The following is a 21,155-nucleotide window of genomic DNA, read 5'->3' on the forward strand; positions in this document are numbered from 1 at the left end:
CCATGCTCTTTGGCATTACCTGGCAGTGGATTAATGTACCCGTGTCTGCAGGTTATCTAGAGCAAAAATGGATCTGGGGTGTCAAAAGTGCTGGAGGGCACCAGCATGATGAGTAGGGGACAGCGTTTTGTCCCTTCTCTTTTGCTACTCCAGCTCAGTCATTTGGCAGCTCAGGCTTCAGTCCATGTCCTCCATTCACAGTGGCGAAAACACCATGACGATCTGCATGACCTTGGCAAGCGAGAAGGCCGAAGCGGCCTGGGATCACGGCAAGATCACAGCAGTCTCAGGGTAAAGCGTAAGCGCAGGAGGCCAGCAAAGACGGAGTTCCCATCGCCAGCACACCGTGGGGACAGCCACGAGGAAGGTACCCTTGTGAATGGCAATGTATTATTGCGGGGTCAGGCTGCAGCGGTTCCTGTCACCCTAATGCCCATGTGGCCAAACTGTTGCTACTCTGAAGCTGAACAGCCTCTGGAGCTAGTGGCTTCCCGTAGTGGGTTGGGATCCAAAACAGAGCTGCGATGTGATGCTGAACTGCCCTTCCCAGGCCAGCAGACTTGCGTGGACAGATCTGTAGCATGTTTTCTCAAGGCACAGTTTTCCCCACAGGTTACCTTGAGAAGAAGCCCAAGAACAACTTTGGGGATTTCATTCCGGTGGTGCTGAGCAGTCGGACACGCAGTCAGTCGGGTGAGTTGGTGCTAGGAGACCCAGCTGGGAGTCCTGGGTGGACTGTGAGCCTTTCCCTTTTTACGTGGCCTTGTCCCTGCCTTCTGTCCTGCCTTGCAGGGGTTTTCTTGTAGATACTCTTGGCTTTTTTGTCAGCTAGAGATCTCACTTTCTTGCAGGAAGCATCGCTGGCTCTTCGGCTGGTGTGACAGGAGAGTGTGATGTGAGCGGTCAGGAGATTTTACCATTGTTGGAGGAGGATCAGGAAGAAGAGGAGGAGGAAGGGGAGGAGGAGACATCCTTGAAACGTCGCAGGCTGTGAAAATCCCACAGGACATCACGCTATCACAGTCGCAGGGCCAGGGACAGGTCTCTGTCTGAGAGGAGCAGCTGTTACACGAGGAGGAATCGGGAGCTGCCCTGGAGAGTGGCATCACCCAGGCAGCTGTGGGAGCCCAATGAGGAGGAGGAAGATGACAGCCACATCAAAAGGAAGAAAAGGAGACGACAGAAAAGTCGGAAATACCAGATGGGGGAATATTTGACCGAGAGAGAGGAGGCGAAAATCCAAAGCAGGTACAATCTGGGAAGGGGATTCCAGTATGAAGCTGCGGCCCAGCGCGGGGTGTTGTTGTTTTATTGCGCTTTTTTTGTTACATGTGGGATTTTGGTGGGGATTTTGGTAATGATGAAACTCCATCATTATTAATGTCACTATGTGTTGTCTGATGTGTCAGCATTTTACCCCTTTCTCTTCACATACCAGTCAAGAGACTTGGCTCTTCCTTGCCATGTTCTCGACTCTTCTTAGGTTCATGCCGTTTCCTACCTGACTCCTCCACAGCCCAAGGGTGCTGTTCATTGCTGGGAAGGTGTTCCCTGACATGGACAGGCAACCTGCCAAGTGAGGAGTATTTAACCTACACTGATGGGCTACTTTAAAAGCTTTGCTGTAGAATACAGAGCCACTGCACGCTGGCAGAAGGAATCAGATACCGGAGAAGGAGCATCTCAAGTCCTTGTATATTGCCCTGGGTTAGTTGTGAAAGTGTTGCAGTGCTGTAAAAGAGGAGGACAGTGTTACAGACAGCCCAGCAGAAATCTCCGTCCAGTGATTACTTCCAAAACAGCAAGCAGGCTAGTGATTGCTGCGTGCTGCATTCTTTGCTAAAATTTTGCTTAGTTGTAGCCTGAGAGTTGTGCTTAAGCTTGAAAACAAATGCCGTGTTTTGTGTGGTGGAAGTCAGAACTTCTGCCCCAGACCACATCTCATGGGTGCGCTCCACTTTGTTCAGAGCAAGGAGATGTCTCCTGTTCCTTGCCTAAGTACAGTCCTGCATGCTGCATTGTGTTGGGGTCTGTCTAGCCTGCAGTTTTCTTCTGACCACGGCAAGCACAGAGGCTGTGCAGGGCCAGGACTTGAGCACGGTTGCTTCCTGGACTTCGGCTGCCTAGGCTTCCCCAGTATGCAGAACAGCTAAACTAGGGTTGTCCCTGCTCAGGCCTTCTACAGCTCATTGATGGGTCTGTTGTCCATGGATTTGCCTAAGTCCTATTTTGTCCTGCAGATAACATCTGCCTCCATCACCTCCAGTGGCAATGAAGCCCTGAAGTTCTCTCTGTGCTGTGCAAAGTCCTTTCTTCTGTCTGTTTTTTTTAACTGACCCCTTACTCATTTCATGGAGTGCTCCTTAGTCTTGTGCTGCAGGATTGGGTGAACAGGATTCCTCCACGCAGCTGATCCACCTTTGAATGATTCTTTCAGATTTTGGTCACATCCTCCTCTTCCTTCTCCTCTCCAGCTTGAGGAATCCCAGTCTTTCTTGTAGGGCAGCTTTTCCACTCCTCCGTTGTTTTGGTTGCCTTTCTCCACTTCCACTCTCTTCTTCCTGAGATGTGGAGACAGAACAGCACAGCAGTACTTGAGATGTGCTTGCTTTGAGATTTATTTGTGGTTCTACCTTGGTATTTTGGCCAAACCCATTTCTTTGTGCAGGATCTGTGGCCCATGCTTCCTAGCAGTAGCAAAACATAAATGGAAGTTATATTGCGGTGCTTGACATGGAGAATCTAGAGTCTCGGCGTACCTTGGAAGCTGAAGATGCTGCTACTGGAGTGCTGCAAAACCTGCCTTGGCACTGAAGGCAGCAGTGTCCCTAACAGAAGTAAAGTTTTGTTCCTGGAGTTTATCCTTTCGATTCCTTGAAGTGATCCACTGGGGCATCCCCTAGCTCTTCACCTAGAAATGAAGCAAAGTCTTTGTTCCCAAACAAAGTGCCCAAAGCTGCGGGGAGAGCCAGGCTTGAGAGACACTGCAGAGCTGTGTATAGATGCCTCATCTGTCCTTTGGTCTGTGCAGGGCTCTTCCTTTGTAACCTTTTTTATTCCAGCACTGATCGTCTGCACAGAGGGAGGTGTATGGCATCATACAAGTCTGGGTGGTTATTTGTTCACAGGGCTTTGCTTTCTTATTCCATACTTTGTTTTCCTGCTGCTGTCGTGCCCTTGCTACGGGATGTTGCTATTTCAGGGAAGCAGAGCGCTTGTCCTTGCACGATGCATGGGACTCTGTAATGAGCAGCCCTGCAACTCTGTATAACACAAGGGAGAAAAGACTGGATTTCCCTTGAGGCCTCATGGTACTTCCTACCTGCATGCATACTAGTTGAAATTGCAGTGTGCTACTAAGTTAAGGGGAAGATGTGAGAGGGCAAGGCAAGGTCTGGTTTTGCGGGTAGCAACACAATGACTGTTTGCAGGCAGCTTAAGGGGGATGCCTCCAGCATTTTCTGTCGCTCCAAGGGGTATCCCATGTGAGTCCTGCTCGGCCTCACAGGTAGGGGAACACACCATAGAGCAGCATGCAATTATCAAACTACTGGGAAGCGTGCTGACGAGCTGGATTGTTTTGTACTGGGCTTCCTGTTAGACCCAAGGAAAAGCCTTAGTCAGTTGTGTGCAAGCCCCAGCTCTCATTAAGCTTGGCCTTTTTGGACCAGGACCACTTGTGTCTTGTGTCCATGCTGAGTCCATCCCTGGTGGGGAGAATCTGTGCACTCACTCTCTTCTACTTACTGCAGTGCCTCCGCCATGGGTCTGCAGCCATCAAAGATTGGCAGTTTGTTTTGCCTGGGGGCAGAGGTCTGGGTTGCTGGCCTTCCGTGCCATACCTAGAGAAGCTTCTCATTCCCATTTCTCCTTTAGACTTTAGGTACCGGAAGCAGAAGGAGTCTGCGAAGGGTAAAGGCACAGAGCTACGATTGAGGAGCAGGCCCCAAAAATCTCAAGGACGCCCAGACTTTCGGAATGGCTTCTTCCTGGAGCCCTCCAACAGTTCTCCTGTCCAAGAAGAGCTGGAGAAACCATCAGGAAAACGCAAATGTAAAACCAAACACCTGGCAGGGATCTGTGATGAGGGGAAGGTATGGCTTGGACAGATGAGGGGAACACGTGTGGGGAGAAGAGAGAGAAGGGGACTCCTGTTAGTAAGACACGGCCACATGTGCCAAGGAGTTGTATTCCATTATTTTTCAGGGGAAGGGCTGCTGGAACCAGCCCAAAATGCGCTCTCTGAAGAAGCCCCAAGACTTGTGGACGCTTTGTAAGTCCCGTCGGGTCTCAGGGAGTTCCCCTGAATTGCCCATGGCCCAGAACGTTCCTCCTGGAGCTCGGCGGCTGATTGTGAACAAAAATGCAGGGGAGACCCTTCTGCAGCGAGCAGCTCGATTGGGCTATAAGGTGAGTTTTGGTGCCCTTTTCTGCTCTGTGTCTTGGGCTGCCTTGTCTGGGTTTGTGTGTAACCAGGCCTGCAGTGCTTTTGTCCATGTAGGATGTAGTGCTGTATTGCCTGCAGAAAAAGAGCAGTGATGTGAACCATCGTGACAATGCTGGCTACACAGCTCTGCATGAAGCCTGTGCGCGAGGCTGGATCGACATCCTCCACATTCTGCTAGAGCACGGTGCCAACGTGAACTGCAGTGACAGGATGGCACAAAGCAAGCCAGTGAGAGGGGAACATCTGGGGAAGCACTGAGAAGCGTAGGGGCAGGGAGCAGGGCGTGTTTTTCAGGATGAGCTGTTGGTCATTGCTAGATTTGTTTTAACTCAAAACAGAGCGTTTGCTTTGCAGACCCATCTAGTCTCTTCTTTTTCTGCTAATGCTTCTGTCCTTGCAGGCCTGTCCATGATGCAGTAGCAAATGACAACCTGGAAACCATGTGGCTTCTACTCTCCTATGGTGCTGATCCCACTCTGGCCACTTACTCTGGGCAGACAGCTGTGAAGCTTGCCACCAGTGAAGTGATGAAGCGCTTCCTCTGTGGTAGGTGCCAAGCCTGGGAGCAGCAGTGCTTCCATCCGTCCTGTCTGGCAGCATACGGGACCAAATCTAGGTATCAGATGTTTTAGAAGTACTTGAGCAGCAGGTGACTGAATAATTTTAGTTCTGTCCTGTCATGTGTATGTTGTTTTACCACCCAAACCTTGATTATAGAATTGTATATGGTTTTCCAAATAAGATGCAAGTCACTTTTCAGTCTTTAACATGCAAGGAGGTGGCAGTGACCTCTCGTGGTCACACAACTGAAGACAGTACTGTGTATGAGGCTTGGAGACTGTTCCACAGTTCCCAGTTACACTGCACTGCATAACCTGAGTGAGCATATTTTTGCTGCCAAGTGATGATGCCTTCTACTTGAAAACAGCTCTGCCCAAATGCTGCCTGCCTGCTGTTGTTAGAAAGGACCATTTTGGCTCCCTATGGCCGGGAATGAAGCGTACCTGCTTTCTGTGCTGTTTGTGTAGAAGCAAGATGAGTGTTGTGGCTTCTACATCCCAGCAAGGAAGAGACAGCTAGAGTAGCAGTGGTTCCCAGAAAGATACAAGGCAGAAAGTCTCCCGTGTTGAAAAAAACTTGTTTGCCACTGTCTGTCTGAGCTCCTCCAGGCTTAACTATACATGCAGGTGTCGGAGATGTAATTTTGAACTCAAATCCACCCTAAGAACCTTTCTTTCCAAGCCACTTAGTGTTGTCCATTTTCTCTTTTCAACTTCCGTTTCATGTTCTCAGGCACAGGGTCGCGTTGTCCTCTCCTGAGGTACCTTCTTGCAAGTCAGGTTTCAGCTTTCCCCATAATGCCTAACTGCAAAGTGGGGAAAAGCAGCAGAGGTGAACTGGCTCACCCCAGATCAATGGATATGCATGCCAGGGTCATGCTTTGACCAGTAGCTAAATGTTAATCCTCTCCATTTTTTCTCTTTAGATTACCTTTTGGATCTCCAGGGGCGCACTGATGGGGATCCTCGAACAGCGTGGGACTTCTACAGCAGCTCTGTACTAGGTGAGCTCATTCTATGCCCTTTCATGTACTGTACATATATACATTACTGAAGGGGCTAAAACTTTGAAGCCTCGTCTTGTTTGATCCTATATTGCTTTACATGGGCAGTGGGGTGGTGGGGTGGGGAAAAGCTAATACCCAAAGTCCAGAGCAGAGAGAAGTAATGCTAGGTAATGACACATCACTCACTCAGGTCTGTCCGTGTCCTTCCCAGCTCATGTCTTGGAGATCTTGCTGTCATGTTGCATGCTGGTAGTTGCTCCTGAAAAGGACATTTTCTTTGGGAAGCTGCACGTGTAGATCCCTCCAAATAGGCTGAACACGGTGTGCAAGGCTAGAATCCACATGCTGCTGTGCCTCCTGAGGGTCTTTGGGTATCGATCCAGGAGCATGTTATTCTTGTAGCAGTTCTTGCTACTCCCCAGCTAACCAGTCATCAAGATAAACCCAAGGAAGGCAGAGGACATACTTATTCCTTCGAGGTGTAGAAGTCTTGAACTTCCAGGTTCCCAGAGCTGCCCATCCCTCTCCTCTGCTTTGGAGGGGAGGCACTCATCCAGGTGAGGTCCTCTTCTTACAGTGCTGGGCATTTCCCAGTGAAGGCATGATTTGTACCTTTTACTGTCACTTTCTGAAATTGTGGTTACCATCTTAGAAGTTTTCTTGAAATGATACAGGCACAAGGTCCACAAATTGTTCCCTGTGTTGCTCCATTCCCCAGGGGTCCATGAGTGAAGATGTTCTGGATCTAGCTGGGGGAGTGGGCAGACTGCAGTGTCCCTCCCAACCACTTCTGAGACAGGAGATCAGCACTGTCAAGCCCTTCATAAAGACTTGGGTTACGTATGCTGGCAAGCTAGAAGGCTGTTGATTTTAGTTGCTCACATAGTCATTCCCAACATCCTCCTAGAAATGAAAAAAAATCAGATACATATGGAAGGGTACTCTTGGTAGAGGACTTATCCTTGGAGGACCGTGGTGTCTCTTCATTTCAGAGTAAAAGAAATTCTTTACTCCTAAGAACACTTTATTTGTACTCCTAAGAACACTTTATTTGTAGGCTTTTGCACCTCAGGCACACCAAGAAGACTGTTCAAACCACAACCTCCTTCCTCTGAATTTCTCACTCCTGAAACTATCGCAGTCCTTTAAGAAGCAGCCTCTTTACCACAAGAAAAATAGTTATTCTTTGACCTGAATATTTTAAAAGTAAAGATATTACCTCTTTTGATTTGTCACTGTTTCCCACTTGGATTCCTCTTGATAAACAAGGAAGGAAAATTGTGTGTGGTTTTGTGGGTAGGAGAGTTTGGCTTGCTTTGATTACTACAGCATGCTGAGTTCTTGGTTGCCCAGAGAGCTGATGTGCTTGAGTTCTAGTATCTGCTTGTGTCCTGTTCATCAGCGTCCTTTCCTCTTGAGGATCCTGGCATGAGATTTAAACTGCCAATTGTCATACCCTCTCTAGGAGGCCCACTGCCACATGCAAGTAATTTAGAAATGTGCCATCTTGTTTTTCATATACCCTAATGCCTGAAATGGAACGGGTGGATCTTGGAAAAGCAAGCCAATTGTGTTTTGTTCAAATTAGCTGCTTGTCTCAGTTCTTTCATTTCCCTAGCCCTTGTCTTGTCTTGAAATATCTTGTCTTGCATCATGTCTTCCCACATTTCTGCCCTCCACCCCATAGGCAAAAAAAAAAAAAGGCTTTTTTTTTTTTCAATAAGCAAACGACCATTGAGTCTTTGGTGTTTCTTGGAGGAATGCAGGAGTGCTGGGATGCCATCGGTAGTGGCAGTTTACCACTCAGAAAGGCCTTGCTGAGACACTTGGCTAATACATGGAAAATCTCCCCAGGGAGCGCTGGGCACTGCACTTCCTTTCCTTCCCCTGGACCTTAGTCGAGATTTTCAGAGTATTTCTTCAATTGAGGGTGGAAAAAGACTACTTTCCCTGTCAGGCATGTCCTACCTCTTGCATTGGGACTTCACACTAAATCCTGGCCACTGTGGGTACGTCTCTGCTGGGTCTCTGTAATTCATGTGGTGCCATCTGTCAGGTTTTGTCTTCCATCTCTCCTGCGCTACCTGAAGCTGGTTAACAAGCCAGACAAATCCCACATTATCTGCCTGTACCCTTCCCTAGAAATGTCATTTCATCCTCGTTGCAGTAAAGATCCTTCCAGTGTGGACTGGCCTGATGCTTGCATCTCAGGTGCTTCAAACTTTAACAGTTACCTCTGCACAGCTCTTGGGAGAACATAGGTTCCTCCCAGACATCAGCGAATATCCCTGCAGAAATGTCAGTGACGCAAAATGTTCTGAAACCCTGTGGCTTTGGTGATGATGTGGGATATTTCTGTCTCTGGCTTGGAGAGAGGGTGACAGAGATCCCAAGCCAAATCACCACCACGCTGCAGTGAGAGGCTCAGTCACACTGCCCCTTCTTTTGCCCCTCAGCAGGGAGTGTTCCCAGTGCTGCCCTTGACACTGCCTTTGGGAGGCTGCGTGGCAAGTTGTGGCAAGGAACTAACTCAGTTGGGAAGTAATCCTTTATCCTGCCAGGTCTGTTTTCAGCGGGCACAGAAAGGGACCTTCCTTTCCATCCACACCTAGATCAGCTTACAGCAGTGGTGAAATGGCAGCATTAGACCACTGTCACCTGTGCTTTGCCAGGGCACTGTGTGAGTTGGCAAGGAAGGGCAAGATGCCTGAGCCTGTGAGAAGGGGTTGGTTTCTTTACAGTGGCGTTTACTGAGTGTTTTGAAATGGGTCCTTTTGGCTTGGTTACCTTCAGCAGTCACCTCGGGTCACCAGGAGCAAATACTGCCCAGGGCAGGGGATTACCTCATTCAGCTCTGGAGTAACGGAGCTGCTCCCAGCTGTCATAGGCAGCAAACCAGCTCAGCAGAAAAAAGTCCTCCTCCTTCAGTGGTTCAGTCCTTCAAAATTTGCCTTCCATCAGGTCCACTAACTGAAGCACAAAGCATTGCATGTCCCTCAGGGTGGAGGAGAAATCCCAGGCCCCTGCTTGATCTGTTTTTATTCTTTGAGGCAAGAATGTTGTCCACATTTTCCTTTAGGTCTGCACATCTCTGGGAGCCAAAAGATAATGAGGGAAGCCAGGGTGTGGGATCTCTGAGGTCTGAGTCTGGTAAAGTCATCAGCATCTTGGACTTCACACTACTGTAGTTCCAGATACAAAGTCCCACGCCAGGGTCTTGTTCTACACCTGGGAGTAGCATTGTTGTGTCTGATTGTCTCCCTGTTACTCTGCAGTGGTACAGAATGTTTCTGTTCTTGTCGCAGCTTTCACTTGGGCTAACGGACAGGACCAAGTGTGAAGAGTTTTCAGGACAGACATTGGACTGTGTTGCCGCATTAAATGCATTTAATTCTTTTTTTCCCTGGGTTGCTCAAGAAATTGGAATTTTTTTGGTGATAGCATCTGAGCTTTGCCTAGCAGTGATGTCAGACCAATACTCATGTCACTTATTTTTGTCCTATTCTACAATGAGTTTTGAAGATTTAAGTACTCTGGTTTTCTGTTTCTTAGGGATTTTTTTTTCCCTTGGCAGGACTAAGAAATTCCTTCTTTTTTTTCCTGAGACCCTGTTTGAGCCTGTATCTCCTGTCATCTGCTGTTGTTTCTTTATTAAAATAACATTCTCACTGGGTGCTGGATTTATTTGTAGAGCAGTATGGTGCGTGGAGCTTTCTCATGCAGCACACCATAAGATTTCTTTTTTTCCCCAGCCTTTTCTCTTGCAGGTGGTATTGAACTTTTGCGTGATTGGTTTATTTGCTCACTAGCACATTTGGTCTGACTTCTTTCTGTAGAATCTGAACTCTATTTTCTGGAAGTTTTTGGAGTTACTCTCTTTTATCTCAGCGGGACAAAAACCACTCTGCAAACCTAAGACTATTGATACTTCTTAACAATGAAATCCAGACAGCAAGCTGTTTTTCAACAGATGGTTTTTCAATTCAGATTAGTGAATGGTAAATTTAACTGCTTTTAAATGGCTGATGGATCAAGTGCGCTATTTGCCATCTCTTATGGACACAAATACCGCTGAAGCTGAGGTACCTCCTGGAACAGCCAGCTTCAAGCCAGAAATCTGCAGGGCTGATTCTCTGAAGTCATGCTTGGTGTTGTTTGGTTGTATTAGTCTTTAGATCTGCTGCTCAGTTTGGTGGCACAGCCTTGCAGTCCTTACTTAGACACGGTTGCTGGCACACACCTCTAGATAACCTGCTGACAGTTGTCAAGAGTGGAATCCGGATGGAGAAGTACTCAACAAGCAGAGCGCAGTGCCTTCCTTTATAGGATCTGTGCAGAAAAAGCACCTCATACATCCACCTCCTGCTCTGGCGCAGGCTCTGAGGACAGCTGTGCTGGCAAAGCAGAGGGGACTGAGGCTGTTTCAGGGAGAGCCTGGGGGCCAGCACGTGTTTGGCCCAAGAAAAGACTACCAGTCAAAGTGGCTCGTTTTGCAAGCAGGCCGTGCCTCGTCTTGTGTGCAGGATCAGTGTAAACCTAAAGGTTGCTGCTATGACATAAGATGTTCTTTCTACCTGATGCGGTCACCAAGTGGAGTCTTGCTGTGCAGAGCAGCCAGCGCTCACACAGAGTTCCTCTGAGATGAGGGGCTCGAAGGAGAGCAGGAAGAGCCCCCGGGACTTGGCTCTTACAGTTGCTGTGATGTTGTGGGAAGGTTCATGGGAAATTGCAGTGGTAGCCGGTTCAGCTGGGCAGAGCTGTTCCCCAGGGAGTGATGAGCACTGTCTGGTGTGAAACTGTGAGTGATGCCAATGTCTCTTTTGCTTGTTGCAGAGGGGAAAGATAGCACTGGATGTGATCTTCTGCTCAACCCTCCAGGAAGTTCAGACCAGGAGGAAGAGGAGCAAGACAACTTCATGTTTGAGTTCTCAGACAAGCCACTGCTTCCCAGCTATAACCTCCGAGTATCAGTGTCTCGGGGGTGAGTATCTTTTCCCAGAGCAGAGAGCATTTGGGTGACATTAATGCTGGGCTGGAGGGCGAGCTCACAGAACAGAGCCCTTGAGCTTATGAGGCTAGCAACAGTACAAGAAAGCCTTAGGCTGTTCTCCAGGTGAGAGATAACATGAAATATAAAATTCATACCCGCCTGGGAAACTTTGAGAGCCCAAGCTGACTGTGTGCTAAGGAGACAGGCCATACAGAGTTGCACTTGTGTCCTGTAGACCAGAAAGCACTCCTCCAAAGGAGATGATACCTTTATCCCTGTTCTGCAGGTAGAGACTGAGGAATGGTGCTATTGTAGCTTCCCCAGAAGGAGCAAATTGCTGCTGCTGCAGCAGTAACCCTCTTGTGGCACACTCCCTGTCATGAGCCATCTCATAATGAAGCATTGGACAGACTCTTACTTAGAATAATGTGAAGGTAGAAACGACACTTTGTGAGCCCCAAGTCAGAGAAGCAAGTAGAAGATATAGGGTAAGATGGAATTTGTTTGACTGATTGTGTGATCCTCCCCCTCTACTCTGCCCTGGTGAGGCCGCATCTGGAGTGCTGTGTCCAGTTCTGGGCCCCTCAGTTCGAGAGGGAGGGAACTGCTGGAGGGGCTCCAGCGGAGGGCTGCCAAGATGATGAGGGGACTGGAACATCTCCCTGATGAGGAAAGGCTGAGAGAGCTGGGTCTCTTTAGCCTGGAGAAGAGAAGACTGAGAGGGGATCTCATCAACGTCTACAAACACCTTAAGGGCAAGTGTCAGGAGGATGGGACTCTTTTCAGTGGTGCCCAGTGACAGGACAAGGGGCAACGGGCACAAACTGCAGCACAGGGAGCTCCATCTGAGTACGGGGGAAGAACTTCTTTATCTTGGGGGTGACAGAGCACTGGCACAGGCTGCCCAGAGAGGCTGTGGAGCCTCCTCTGGAGACATTGAGAACCCGCCTGAACGTGACTCTGTGCAACCTGCTCTAGGAGAACCTGCTTTAGCAGGAGATTGGACTGGGTGATCTCCAGAGGTCCCTTCCAACCCCAGCCATTCTGTGATGCTGTCATTCTGTGATTCTCAGAAGTCCATCTCTGAGGTGGTCACCTTGGCTTCTTGTTGCAGTCAGCAAAGACTTGACGGCAGGATTTATCCAAATGAGGGCAGGAGTAAACATGGGGCTGGTCCTTGGTCCTCTCCCCCAGAGTTAATGAAAAGAGGAGAAAGAATGAGGGACTACAGGTGAGGGAGACCTATACATGGGGGAATCAAGCAAGGAAAGACCCCTTTGGTTTCGGAAAAGACGGGTTTAAGGGACGACTTGTTTAACACAAAACTGAGAAGCAGCACAGGTAAAGCCAAAAGGAATAGCTGTTTTTGTGTCATCTGTCTGATGCCTGCTGTTCTGTACCACAGGTGGTCACAGGCTTGGTGTCCCCTTCACAGACAGCAGCATATCAGTCATTTCAGCTCCTTGAGGTTAAGAGCAGCTTGTGTACCTTAGGTGGTGCTTTTCCTTCAGATTCAGGTTAGAGACACTGGGTTGGAGGCAGGGCCTTGTAGGAATGCAGTCAGCGTCTGGCAGTGTGCATCTCTTGGGGTCCTGCTGCTCACGTTCCTGCAGAGTTCTGGCTGTGCGGCAGCATGGCAACCTGCGTTGCTTGGGACAGACCTGGCCGCCCTCAATGAGCAGGCGGGGGTAGTAAAGGATCTCCGCGTGCAAACCTGCTGCAAGCCTCCCTCTCTCCTCCTCCTGATGCTGCTCCTAGCCCTCTTTTTCTCCAGCAATGGGCAGCAGTGGCTTGCATTGATGGGTCCCAGTAGACTTGTTTCCCCTCCATCGTGGGGAAGGCTACATCAGGGCACAGCGCTGGAGCGGTCCTCCCTTCTCCACCCCTTCTGACACCATGGCTCTTGGATTTGCCGGGATTGCAGCGGGGCGAAAGGCGACTTGGAAGAGGCAGCAACAAAAGTGCTACTTTTCTGTTTAGTGAGTTTCTGTGCCTGCCAATTTCTGTCCATCCAGAGGGACACATACGGCACCCAGGAGAAATGGCCGGGTGGGAAACGGAGCCTCTGGTGTGGCATTGCTGGGTGGGGATGCTGCCGGGACACCGTTGGTGGCATACCTTCCACACCGATGTTCCTGTCCTGAGTGCTTTAAAAAGCTGTGACCTGCAAAATAGTGATCAAAGCGAGGTGCATCTCTGAGCCTGGGTCCTGTACGTGTGGTCTGCCCAGGCCCCGCGGAGGAGGACCCCACGGAGAATAGTGCCTGGGCCTCAGCAGCAGTGCTGTGTCGCAGGGAGGCAGTGAGGTGGGCATACTCCTCCACCCCTAACCCACCATCCCCTTGCTGTCCTTGCAGGCCCTGCAACTGGTTCCTCTTCTCCGATGTGCTCAAGTGGCTGAAGCTGTCCTCCCGCATATTCCAGGCCCGCTTCCCACACTTTGAGATCGCCACACTGCCCAAGGCGGAGTTCCAGCGTCAGGTCTCTCTCAGCCAGGTGCTGGCACAGGAGGAGGTACAGGAGAGTCCCGAGCTGGCACAGGGTGCTGCAGAGACAGTGGAGCTGGTGCACTAGGACAAGCTGTTGGGGAGACTCTGCTGCTCCTCCCAGCACACAGACACCTGCTTCTGCACTGGTGCTGGTAGTGGAAGCTCTGCAGCTCAGCCCAGCTGTGCCCAAACCCCACTGCTGGTGTCCAGCTTTAGTGCCTGGCAACCCTGGCTGTGGGGCAGCCATTTTCTGTCTGGCTTCACCCTGGGGAGCAGAGTGTGCATAATATTTGTTATTTGTTTCTTTTGGAAAGACCCATTTTACACCTGCTTCCCTACTCCCCAGCCCAGGTGCGCTCCAAGGCACAGGGATGGCTTAGCCTCTGTACGTGCCCAGGATGTACCTGTATCCTGAAACTGCTCCTGAAAAGATGCAGAGAGGCTTTAAAGAAGGGAACAGGGAATGAGATGGGAAGCTGGAGTGCAAGAAATAAGCCGTGGATTTATAACTAGGTCCATGTGGGTACTGGTGCCGATCAAAGCCACTTCAGAAGACTGGAAGTCCAAAGGTCACAACAGGAGGCTAAAGGAAAAGGCAAAGGCAAAACTGAGTAGAAAATGGCCCAACTGTGTTGGCTGGTGAGAGCAGAAAGCCCCAAACCAAAACTAGATATCCAGGTCAGCAGCAGACATTTAGCAATGGGAAGTAACACGGCTGAGCAACTCGGTTGTTACCTACCCCTGCCTTGACCATAGCAGTGCGCAGGATGCCAGCTCAGCTTTTTGATATACTGCAGGCAAAGTGGTGCTGATACGAGGAGCCCGAGAGCCACACAGCAGAGCCAGCAAGATTTCTGAGAGCCTCGCAGCAAAGCACCAGGCTGGTACCTGAATGTACTCCAGCCTGACGAAAAGAGCTGCTGGTCCAGGGATACAAAACCTGTTTTGATCCCTGCAAGCAAAGCATTGCCTGGGTATGACTTTCAGAATGAGAGGCACAAGGCCTGTGATTGCTTCTGGCAGGTCATTCACATGGCTGTAGAAGAAGAGACCAAGGGCAGCAGGAGTGCCCTGGCAGTGGGAGTAGAAGGAAAGTCTTGATCACGCACCACTTGGGGGGGGGACGGACTTGACCACAGATGGGGTGCAGCACTGCACTTGCTGCTAATGACAGGTGAGCATTAGAGCAGGGGAGGAGGGTCTTATAAATGGAGGGGCAAGTGGCTAATGTACATGCTCCCACCCCCCCTACAATGGGGAGGTTCCCTGGGATACCAAGGTGATGAGGCATGGGGCAAGCATTAGGTAAAACAGACTTAAGATTACGATACAAATGAAATGCTCAAAGTCCTTGGCTTGAATAGCAGAGAGGTGAGTGGGAAGGGAGCTTGAGGTAGTCAAGCCAGACAGCCGGCTTGCTGCCAGCACCAGCCCAGGGCTTGCCCCAGCCAGTGCTGGGACACCCTGGTGACACGTTGACTCAAAAAACGGATCCCAAGGAGCGAGGCCAGCGGAGGCCCCATCTGGTTGGGAGCTGGAATGCCAGCGGCATGGGCAGAGGCCGAGGGCACAGGCTCTGCTCAGCGTGGAGAAGAGGGAGCACAGGGGCTCTCCAGCTCTGCCTGCTGGCGTGGGCCTTGCCTGCGCGGGTCTTTCTGCCAGGGTGGAGCAGGCACACATGAGCCCTGGGGGAAAATGGTCAGCTTTTATTGGCCTCAGAAAGCATGCAGGGCCCAGCAGAGGCTGGCGCCACGATGTCCTCAGGGCAGCTGAATGCGTGGGGCGCAGTCCCGGCAGCCATCCCTCCAGTGCCTCCCTGCACTGCACCTTCCGCATGTAGCACGGGCTCAGGGGCAGCCGGCACCTTCATGGGCCCCGCTGGCAGCAGGGCGCTGCTGCTCTCGCTGTGCCGTGATGCAGGTACAGGAGAAAGCCCTGCGCAGAGCCCTGAGCAGCCTGCGGAAGAGGGAGGGCCGTCGCCGTCGAGCTGGGGTGTGCGGCAGGGCGGCGATGCCTGTGGAAGAAGGAGAGCTGTAGGCAAGGGGCTGGGCAGGTAATGGGCAAGGTCCTGCCTGCTCCCCACCACCGAGGGCTTTCCCCAGGGAGGGGTGTCCAGGGAACGGCCAGCCCCTCTGCACGCAGTCCTGCCGCCCTGGCCTGGGTGCAGGGCGCCGGGACAGCCGGACCGGGCCTGCCCTGGCCGAGGCAGCGCTCGACTCGGACGTACCTGGCTCATCCTCGGGCTCATCCCTGGAGCCGGAGCAGGACGATGTGTTACCACTCTGCTCGGAGGCTGCCTGGCCCTCCGGGGGATCAGCGTGGGGGTCCTGGAAGAGCTCCAGGCTGTCTTCCCACTTGTCGTCCTCCTTGGCCAAGACCCCTGGTGCCTCCTATAAAAACAGGAACAACAAAGGGAGAGCTAAGCATCCGTCACTGGATGCGGGGAGAAACCGGCGCTTGGGGATGGGGTTTCGTGGTAGGCTTGGCAGTGTTAGGTGTCGGGTTGGCTGGGCTTACGGTCCTGCAGCCAGAGGAGGGCTGCGTGTCGCCTCTGTGCTGGGAGGTCGCCTGCATGGGGAGAGCAAGACTAAAGGCGGGGGCGGGGGCCGGGGGGGTGGTGGTGGTGGGGAGGAGATGGAGAGGATGTCCACCAGCCATGTCCCTGCCACACATGCCCCGGGCGCCGCGCCTGCCTCCGGTACCTGGGGATGCTCGGTGCTGGCCACGCGCCCCTGGCTCACCTGGTGCCAAGGCTCCCAAGGCAGGGGACAAGCTGTCTCATTGTCTCCGTTCTCTGCTGCTGGGGCAAGGTGTGGTGTGGCGGTGTTGTCCACAGCATTTTCAGGCAACAAAAAAGCCCCTTCATGATCGTGTGCTGCCGGGGAGACGATGGCTGCACTAGCCTCTCCTGGAGGGTCTCCAGACATGGGAGAAGCCATGTGTTCTCCATCCTGGCGTTCGTCTGGGACAGGAGAGGCTGTGCTGGGCTCTCCCCGAGGCTCTGCAGCCAATGTAGACTCGCTATCCTCAGTTGCTGCACGTGGTTTTACTGCCATCGCCGCATCCATGCTTTGTGCCGAGTGCCGCTGTTCCACCAGCTGCTGGCTGCGTTCTTGGATCACAGCCTCAAGCTCGTGCAGGACATCACTCATGTCCCACCAAGCTGCGTCCTGCAGAGCCACGGTGTGGGCTGTGGGGCTGTGTGGGGCAGGTGCCTGGCTCCCTGTCTGTGCTGCTGTGCCCTGCTTGCTGAAGAGAGAAGCCGGTGCCTTTGCCGCCTCCTGTTCTGTGGGAGCGAGTGGCGAGCGCTGCTCCTCTTCCTCAGCAGCTGCAGCCAGGGCAGCAGCTGCTGGCTCGGTGTTTGTGGAATGTGCCGGGTCAGGAGACGCATCCTGCTGGTGCCCAGCTGTGACTCCTGCCGCGTGTGTGCCAGAGCTGCTGGGACGGCAGGACCCCTCCAAAAGCTCTGGGAACAAAGGGTTGACCCAGATGCTGTGGATCTTGATGTCCTCTTCTTGGGACAGTTCTTTGGTGCTGATATCTTCCCAGCTATCAAGCTTGGCCAGGGCCCCTGGGTGGTTCTTTGGCACTTGTGGGACTAAGGCCCTTTCTGCCTTCGCCCAGTGCTTCCCGCGGACATGGGCTGCCATGCTTGCAGGACTTCCTGCAGGACTTCCCCTCCTCCTGTGCTGGCTGTGGGCCAGGAATCTCGACTTCAGCTTCTGCAGATCCTCCTCCTTCCTGGAGCAGTCTGCCACATGTGAAATAACCTCAGGCTTCCTACGGGCCCTCCGTTGGCTCCGCACCGGCTTGCCTATGAGGATGCACTTGTAGCGTCCCACTGGTGCTTTGGAGCCTTGCTGTACTGCTCGTGCCTGGTGCCCTGGCCCCACATGCCTCGTACCCATGGAAGCTGGCACAGACACCCTGCCAGCAGCACTGGTGCTCCCGTGTTCATGGGGGTCATGCACGGGCTTAGGTGCAGGGGCCTTGCTGCTCCTGGCTGCCTGGACCTCATCTCTTCTTGCCCTTTCCACCAGCATCATGCTGCTTTTTGAGTCCTGCTTTTCCGCTGGCCTCTTGTGCCGCACCTCACTTACGTCCCACTGAGCTGCGTCCTGCAGAGCCACGGTGTGGGCTGTGGGGCTGTGTGGGGCAGGTGCCTGGCTCCCTGTCTGTGCTGCTGTGCCCTGCTTGCTGAAGAGAGAAGCCGGTGCCTTTGCCGCCTCCTGTTCTGTGGGAGCGAGTGGCGAGCGCTGCTCCTCTTCCTCAGCAGCTGCAGCCAGGGCAGCAGCTGCTGGCTCGGTGTTTGTGGAATGTGCCGGGTCAGGAGACGCATCCTGCTGGTGCCCAGCTGTGACTCCTGCCGCGTGTGTGCCAGAGCTGCTGGGACGGCAGGACCCCTCCAAAAGCTCTGGGAACAAAGGGTTGACCCAGATGCTGTGGATCTTGATGTCCTCTTCTTGGGACAGTTCTTTGGTGCTGATATCTTCCCAGCTATCAAGCTTGGCCAGGGCCCCTGGGTGGTTCTTTGGCACTTGTGGGACTAAGGCCCTTTCGGCCGTCGCCCAGTGCTTCCCGTGGACATGGGCTGCCATGCTTGCAGGAGTTCCCCTCCTCGGGTGCTGCCTGCGGGCCAGCTCTCTCCACTCCAGCTCTGGCAGATCTTCCTCCTTCCTGGAGCAGTGTGCCACACGTGTCACATCCTCCGGCTTCCTAAGAGCCCTCCGTTGGCTCCGCACCGACTTGCCTATGAGGATGCACTTGTAGCGTCCCACTGGTGCTTTGGAGCCTTGCTGTACTGCTTGTGCCTGGTGCCCTGGCCCCACATGCCTCGTACCCATGGAAGCTGGCACAGACACCCTGCCAGCAGCACTGGTGCTCCCGTGTTCATGGGGATCATGCACGGGCTTAGGTGCAGGGGCCTTGCTGCTCCTGGCTGCCCGGACCTGATCTCTTCTTGTCCTTTTCAGCAGCATCATGCTGCTTTCTGAATCCCTCAAAAGGCACCGGTTTGTCTCCTGTGCAGCTGTGGTGTTGGCTGTGGGGCTGCATGGGGCACGCCTGCAGCTCTGCATCCTGCCGGCTGCATCCCACTCACCACAGTAGACCCGAGGAGATGGGACAAGCTGTCGGGGTCTGCTGGCAGCTTCCCTGCTCTGGGAAGAAGATTTGGAAGGTGCTGCTGCCTGCGGCTGCCCATGGCCCACCTGTGGGCAGGAAGAGCATGAGTCAGGTGATGGAGGTGGCTACATTGGCACAGCGGCCCCCCCAGTGCTGGCAAGCCCAGCCGCAGCACCAAGAAAGATCCATGTGGCCCCGTCCCACCGCCACCACCCCGTCCTGCCCCATCTCTCACCTGGTGCAGGGTCTGCAGCCTGGGCAGCCTGCTCTGGTGCTGGGGGCGGGTGTTCGCCTCCTCATGCGTGGGCATCTTTGGCGGCGTCTGCCGCTGACCTGCCATGGTCACCCAGGGGAGATGCTGCCTCCTGAGGGAGTCGCTCTTCTGGGAGTGGACACCCCAGGGCTCTCGCCCCTTAAATACCCCCACGGTCACCGTGGAGACCCGCATCACATTGGCCTCTGGGCATGATGCGCTGCCTGCATCACAAAGCCCTGGGCAATGGCTGTGGAGATGCCCACGCCCCACCCGTGAGCACCTGCGCCCCTTTTGAAGTGTCTCACTTGGTGAGGGACGCCAATGGCAATAGCTTTGCCACCAGGCTCTCCAGCATCTTTGTTTTTTGGCAAAGTAAGCCTGCACGGACACGATGCGGGTGGGTTCTCTCCCGTTGCTGGGGGCTGCTGGCTGACGCCGAGAGGCGTGGGTGTTGTCCGTGGGCAGCTGCCTTCCCACACGGTGAAGCTTCAGCACTGGCATCAGCTGTGGCTCTGCTCCTGGTGGTTCTGCCTGCTCCGGGCTGAGCGCTCTGGGAAGGGGAAGCATCCATGAGTGTAGGAATGGGGATGTTTCCGAGGAGCAGCCCTGTGGTTTTCTAAACCTTCTGAGTACTGGGAGCCGAGCAGCGCTGGGCTCTGGGTGTGCCCGGGGCAGCTGCTCTGGCTGAGAGCGCCCTTCCCCTGCGATGCCTCTGCTGTCTCGCTGTCTGCCATGGGCTCTCCTGCCAGGTTGGAAGGGGGTGGCGTTTCTGTCTTGGCTGAAGTGCGTAATTGATGGACGCGACCAGAAGGGGCAGATGTAGGCCTGTACGCCTTCAGCACCTTCCTAAGGGGCTTGTGCTGCTTTCCCCCCACAAAGAGGGAGAGCCTGTGTTTCATGATGTGAGGTGGCTTCTTGTCTCTTGCCGCAGGGCAACAAGCCGTGGATCTCCCCGCCCCATGGAAAGGGTATCCGCCTGACCATTGCTGAAGAAAGAGACAAGAGACTGGCAGCCAAGCAGAGCAGTGGGTGACCTCCAGCTCGGGTCAGCCGTGGTCCTTTCAGTGTATTAATTATACCGTTTGCCAAGTGGCGGTGTGAGTGGCTGAGGAGCATCCAAGGGCTGGAGGGAGCCGTGCTGTGCCAGTGTGAAGCCACACTCCGCTCTCTAGAAGGGCCTGCTGATGCGGGGAGACTCCTGGTGACCTGAGCAATCACCAGAACCAACTTCCAGAAGGGCAAGGGGGAGCGGTAGGAGACCCTCCAGGCTGGTCCGTTCCTGGGAAGGTGCTGGCAGAAACGCTCCTGGACACCGTTCCCAGGGCCATGCTGGAGGAGCAGGGCTCTGGAAGAGCCAGCTGGGCTCTCCCTGGGGCCAGTGGTGCCAGACAGGCTTGAGGCTCTCTGGGATTGCCCCTGGCCGCGGGACTGAGCAGAGAGGGGAGGCTCCGTGACCAGTGCCAGGGGTGGGTGGTGCATTGGCCGGTGAGTTGGGCTTTGGCGGGGGGCGGTGCTCAGCATCCTGAGCCCAGCTGACAGCTGCTTACTGGCATGGATGGTCCCTCACGGGCTGCTCTTCAGTGCCTTTCCTCTGGAGGTGGAGTGTTGGGGTCTGCAGCGTGTCTGCAGACGAGTTAGTTGACTTTAAAGACTTAGTCGTGTTCCTTTAAGACAGCCACAAAAATGACAAGTATGTGAACAGGATGTGTAGAACCGGAGCTTAGAACCGCAGCAAACGGGCACCTACAGCAAGAGCAAAGAGCAAGCAAGAAGAAGACAACAGCAAGCCTATCAGGGTCTGACACACGTACTATCTAAGATATATAAGCAATCTGTACAGATAATAAAGGCCATTCTGGCCATTTTGTCTGAACCCAGCCACGTAGATATAGTGTTTTTATGTCCGTCTTGACTTGCGTCACCTCGACGTGCCGATATGATCCCAGTAAGGGGTATCAGGAGGAGACCCTGAGACTGTGCCCCCGATAAGGGGTGTCAGGAGCAGATCCTGAGGCTGTGACCAGCGGGTTGCTGGGGAGGTGGAGCCTGGTGAAGCGGAATAGCACAGCAGGCGGCTGCTAGATCCCGGGAGAACGTGACGCCGGTAAGGTGAGCCACCAGGGACAGCATGGGGACTAAGTTCTCTAAGGAAGATACCACTGTGCTGTCAATGTGGAAGTTAGTGTTACAGAAATGTGGAGCTACTTTAGATGGGCTGCGGTTAGGCAGTATGGTATTGAGGGCCAAGAGACACGGAGTAGAAACGTCCACCGTGACTGCTC

General features: G+C 53.2%; 1 protein-coding gene across 1 annotated transcript in view; it reads left to right on the forward strand.

Moving 5' to 3' along the window:
- Positions 1 to 13,689, forward strand: part of LOC102050327 (BCL6 corepressor like 1) — a 41,471-nt gene extending 27,782 nt beyond the window's left edge. The window contains 11 exon segments of the mRNA XM_055727674.1: positions 202 to 367; positions 613 to 693; positions 852 to 1,354; positions 3,753 to 4,094; positions 4,207 to 4,410; positions 4,502 to 4,649; positions 4,652 to 4,667; positions 4,848 to 4,993; positions 5,934 to 6,011; positions 10,848 to 10,995; positions 13,362 to 13,689. Of these exon segments, the coding sequence (XP_055583649.1) occupies positions 202 to 367; positions 613 to 693; positions 852 to 1,354; positions 3,753 to 4,094; positions 4,207 to 4,410; positions 4,502 to 4,649; positions 4,652 to 4,667; positions 4,848 to 4,993; positions 5,934 to 6,011; positions 10,848 to 10,995; positions 13,362 to 13,578 (2,049 nt within the window). The 3' untranslated portion in view covers positions 13,579 to 13,689.
- Positions 13,690 to 21,155: the final 7,466 nt, after the last annotated feature.

The sequence above is a fragment of the Falco cherrug genome, chromosome 15 (genome assembly GCF_023634085.1).
Source record: "Falco cherrug isolate bFalChe1 chromosome 15, bFalChe1.pri, whole genome shotgun sequence".
In the NCBI taxonomy this organism is placed as follows: domain Eukaryota; kingdom Metazoa; phylum Chordata; class Aves; order Falconiformes; family Falconidae; genus Falco; species Falco cherrug.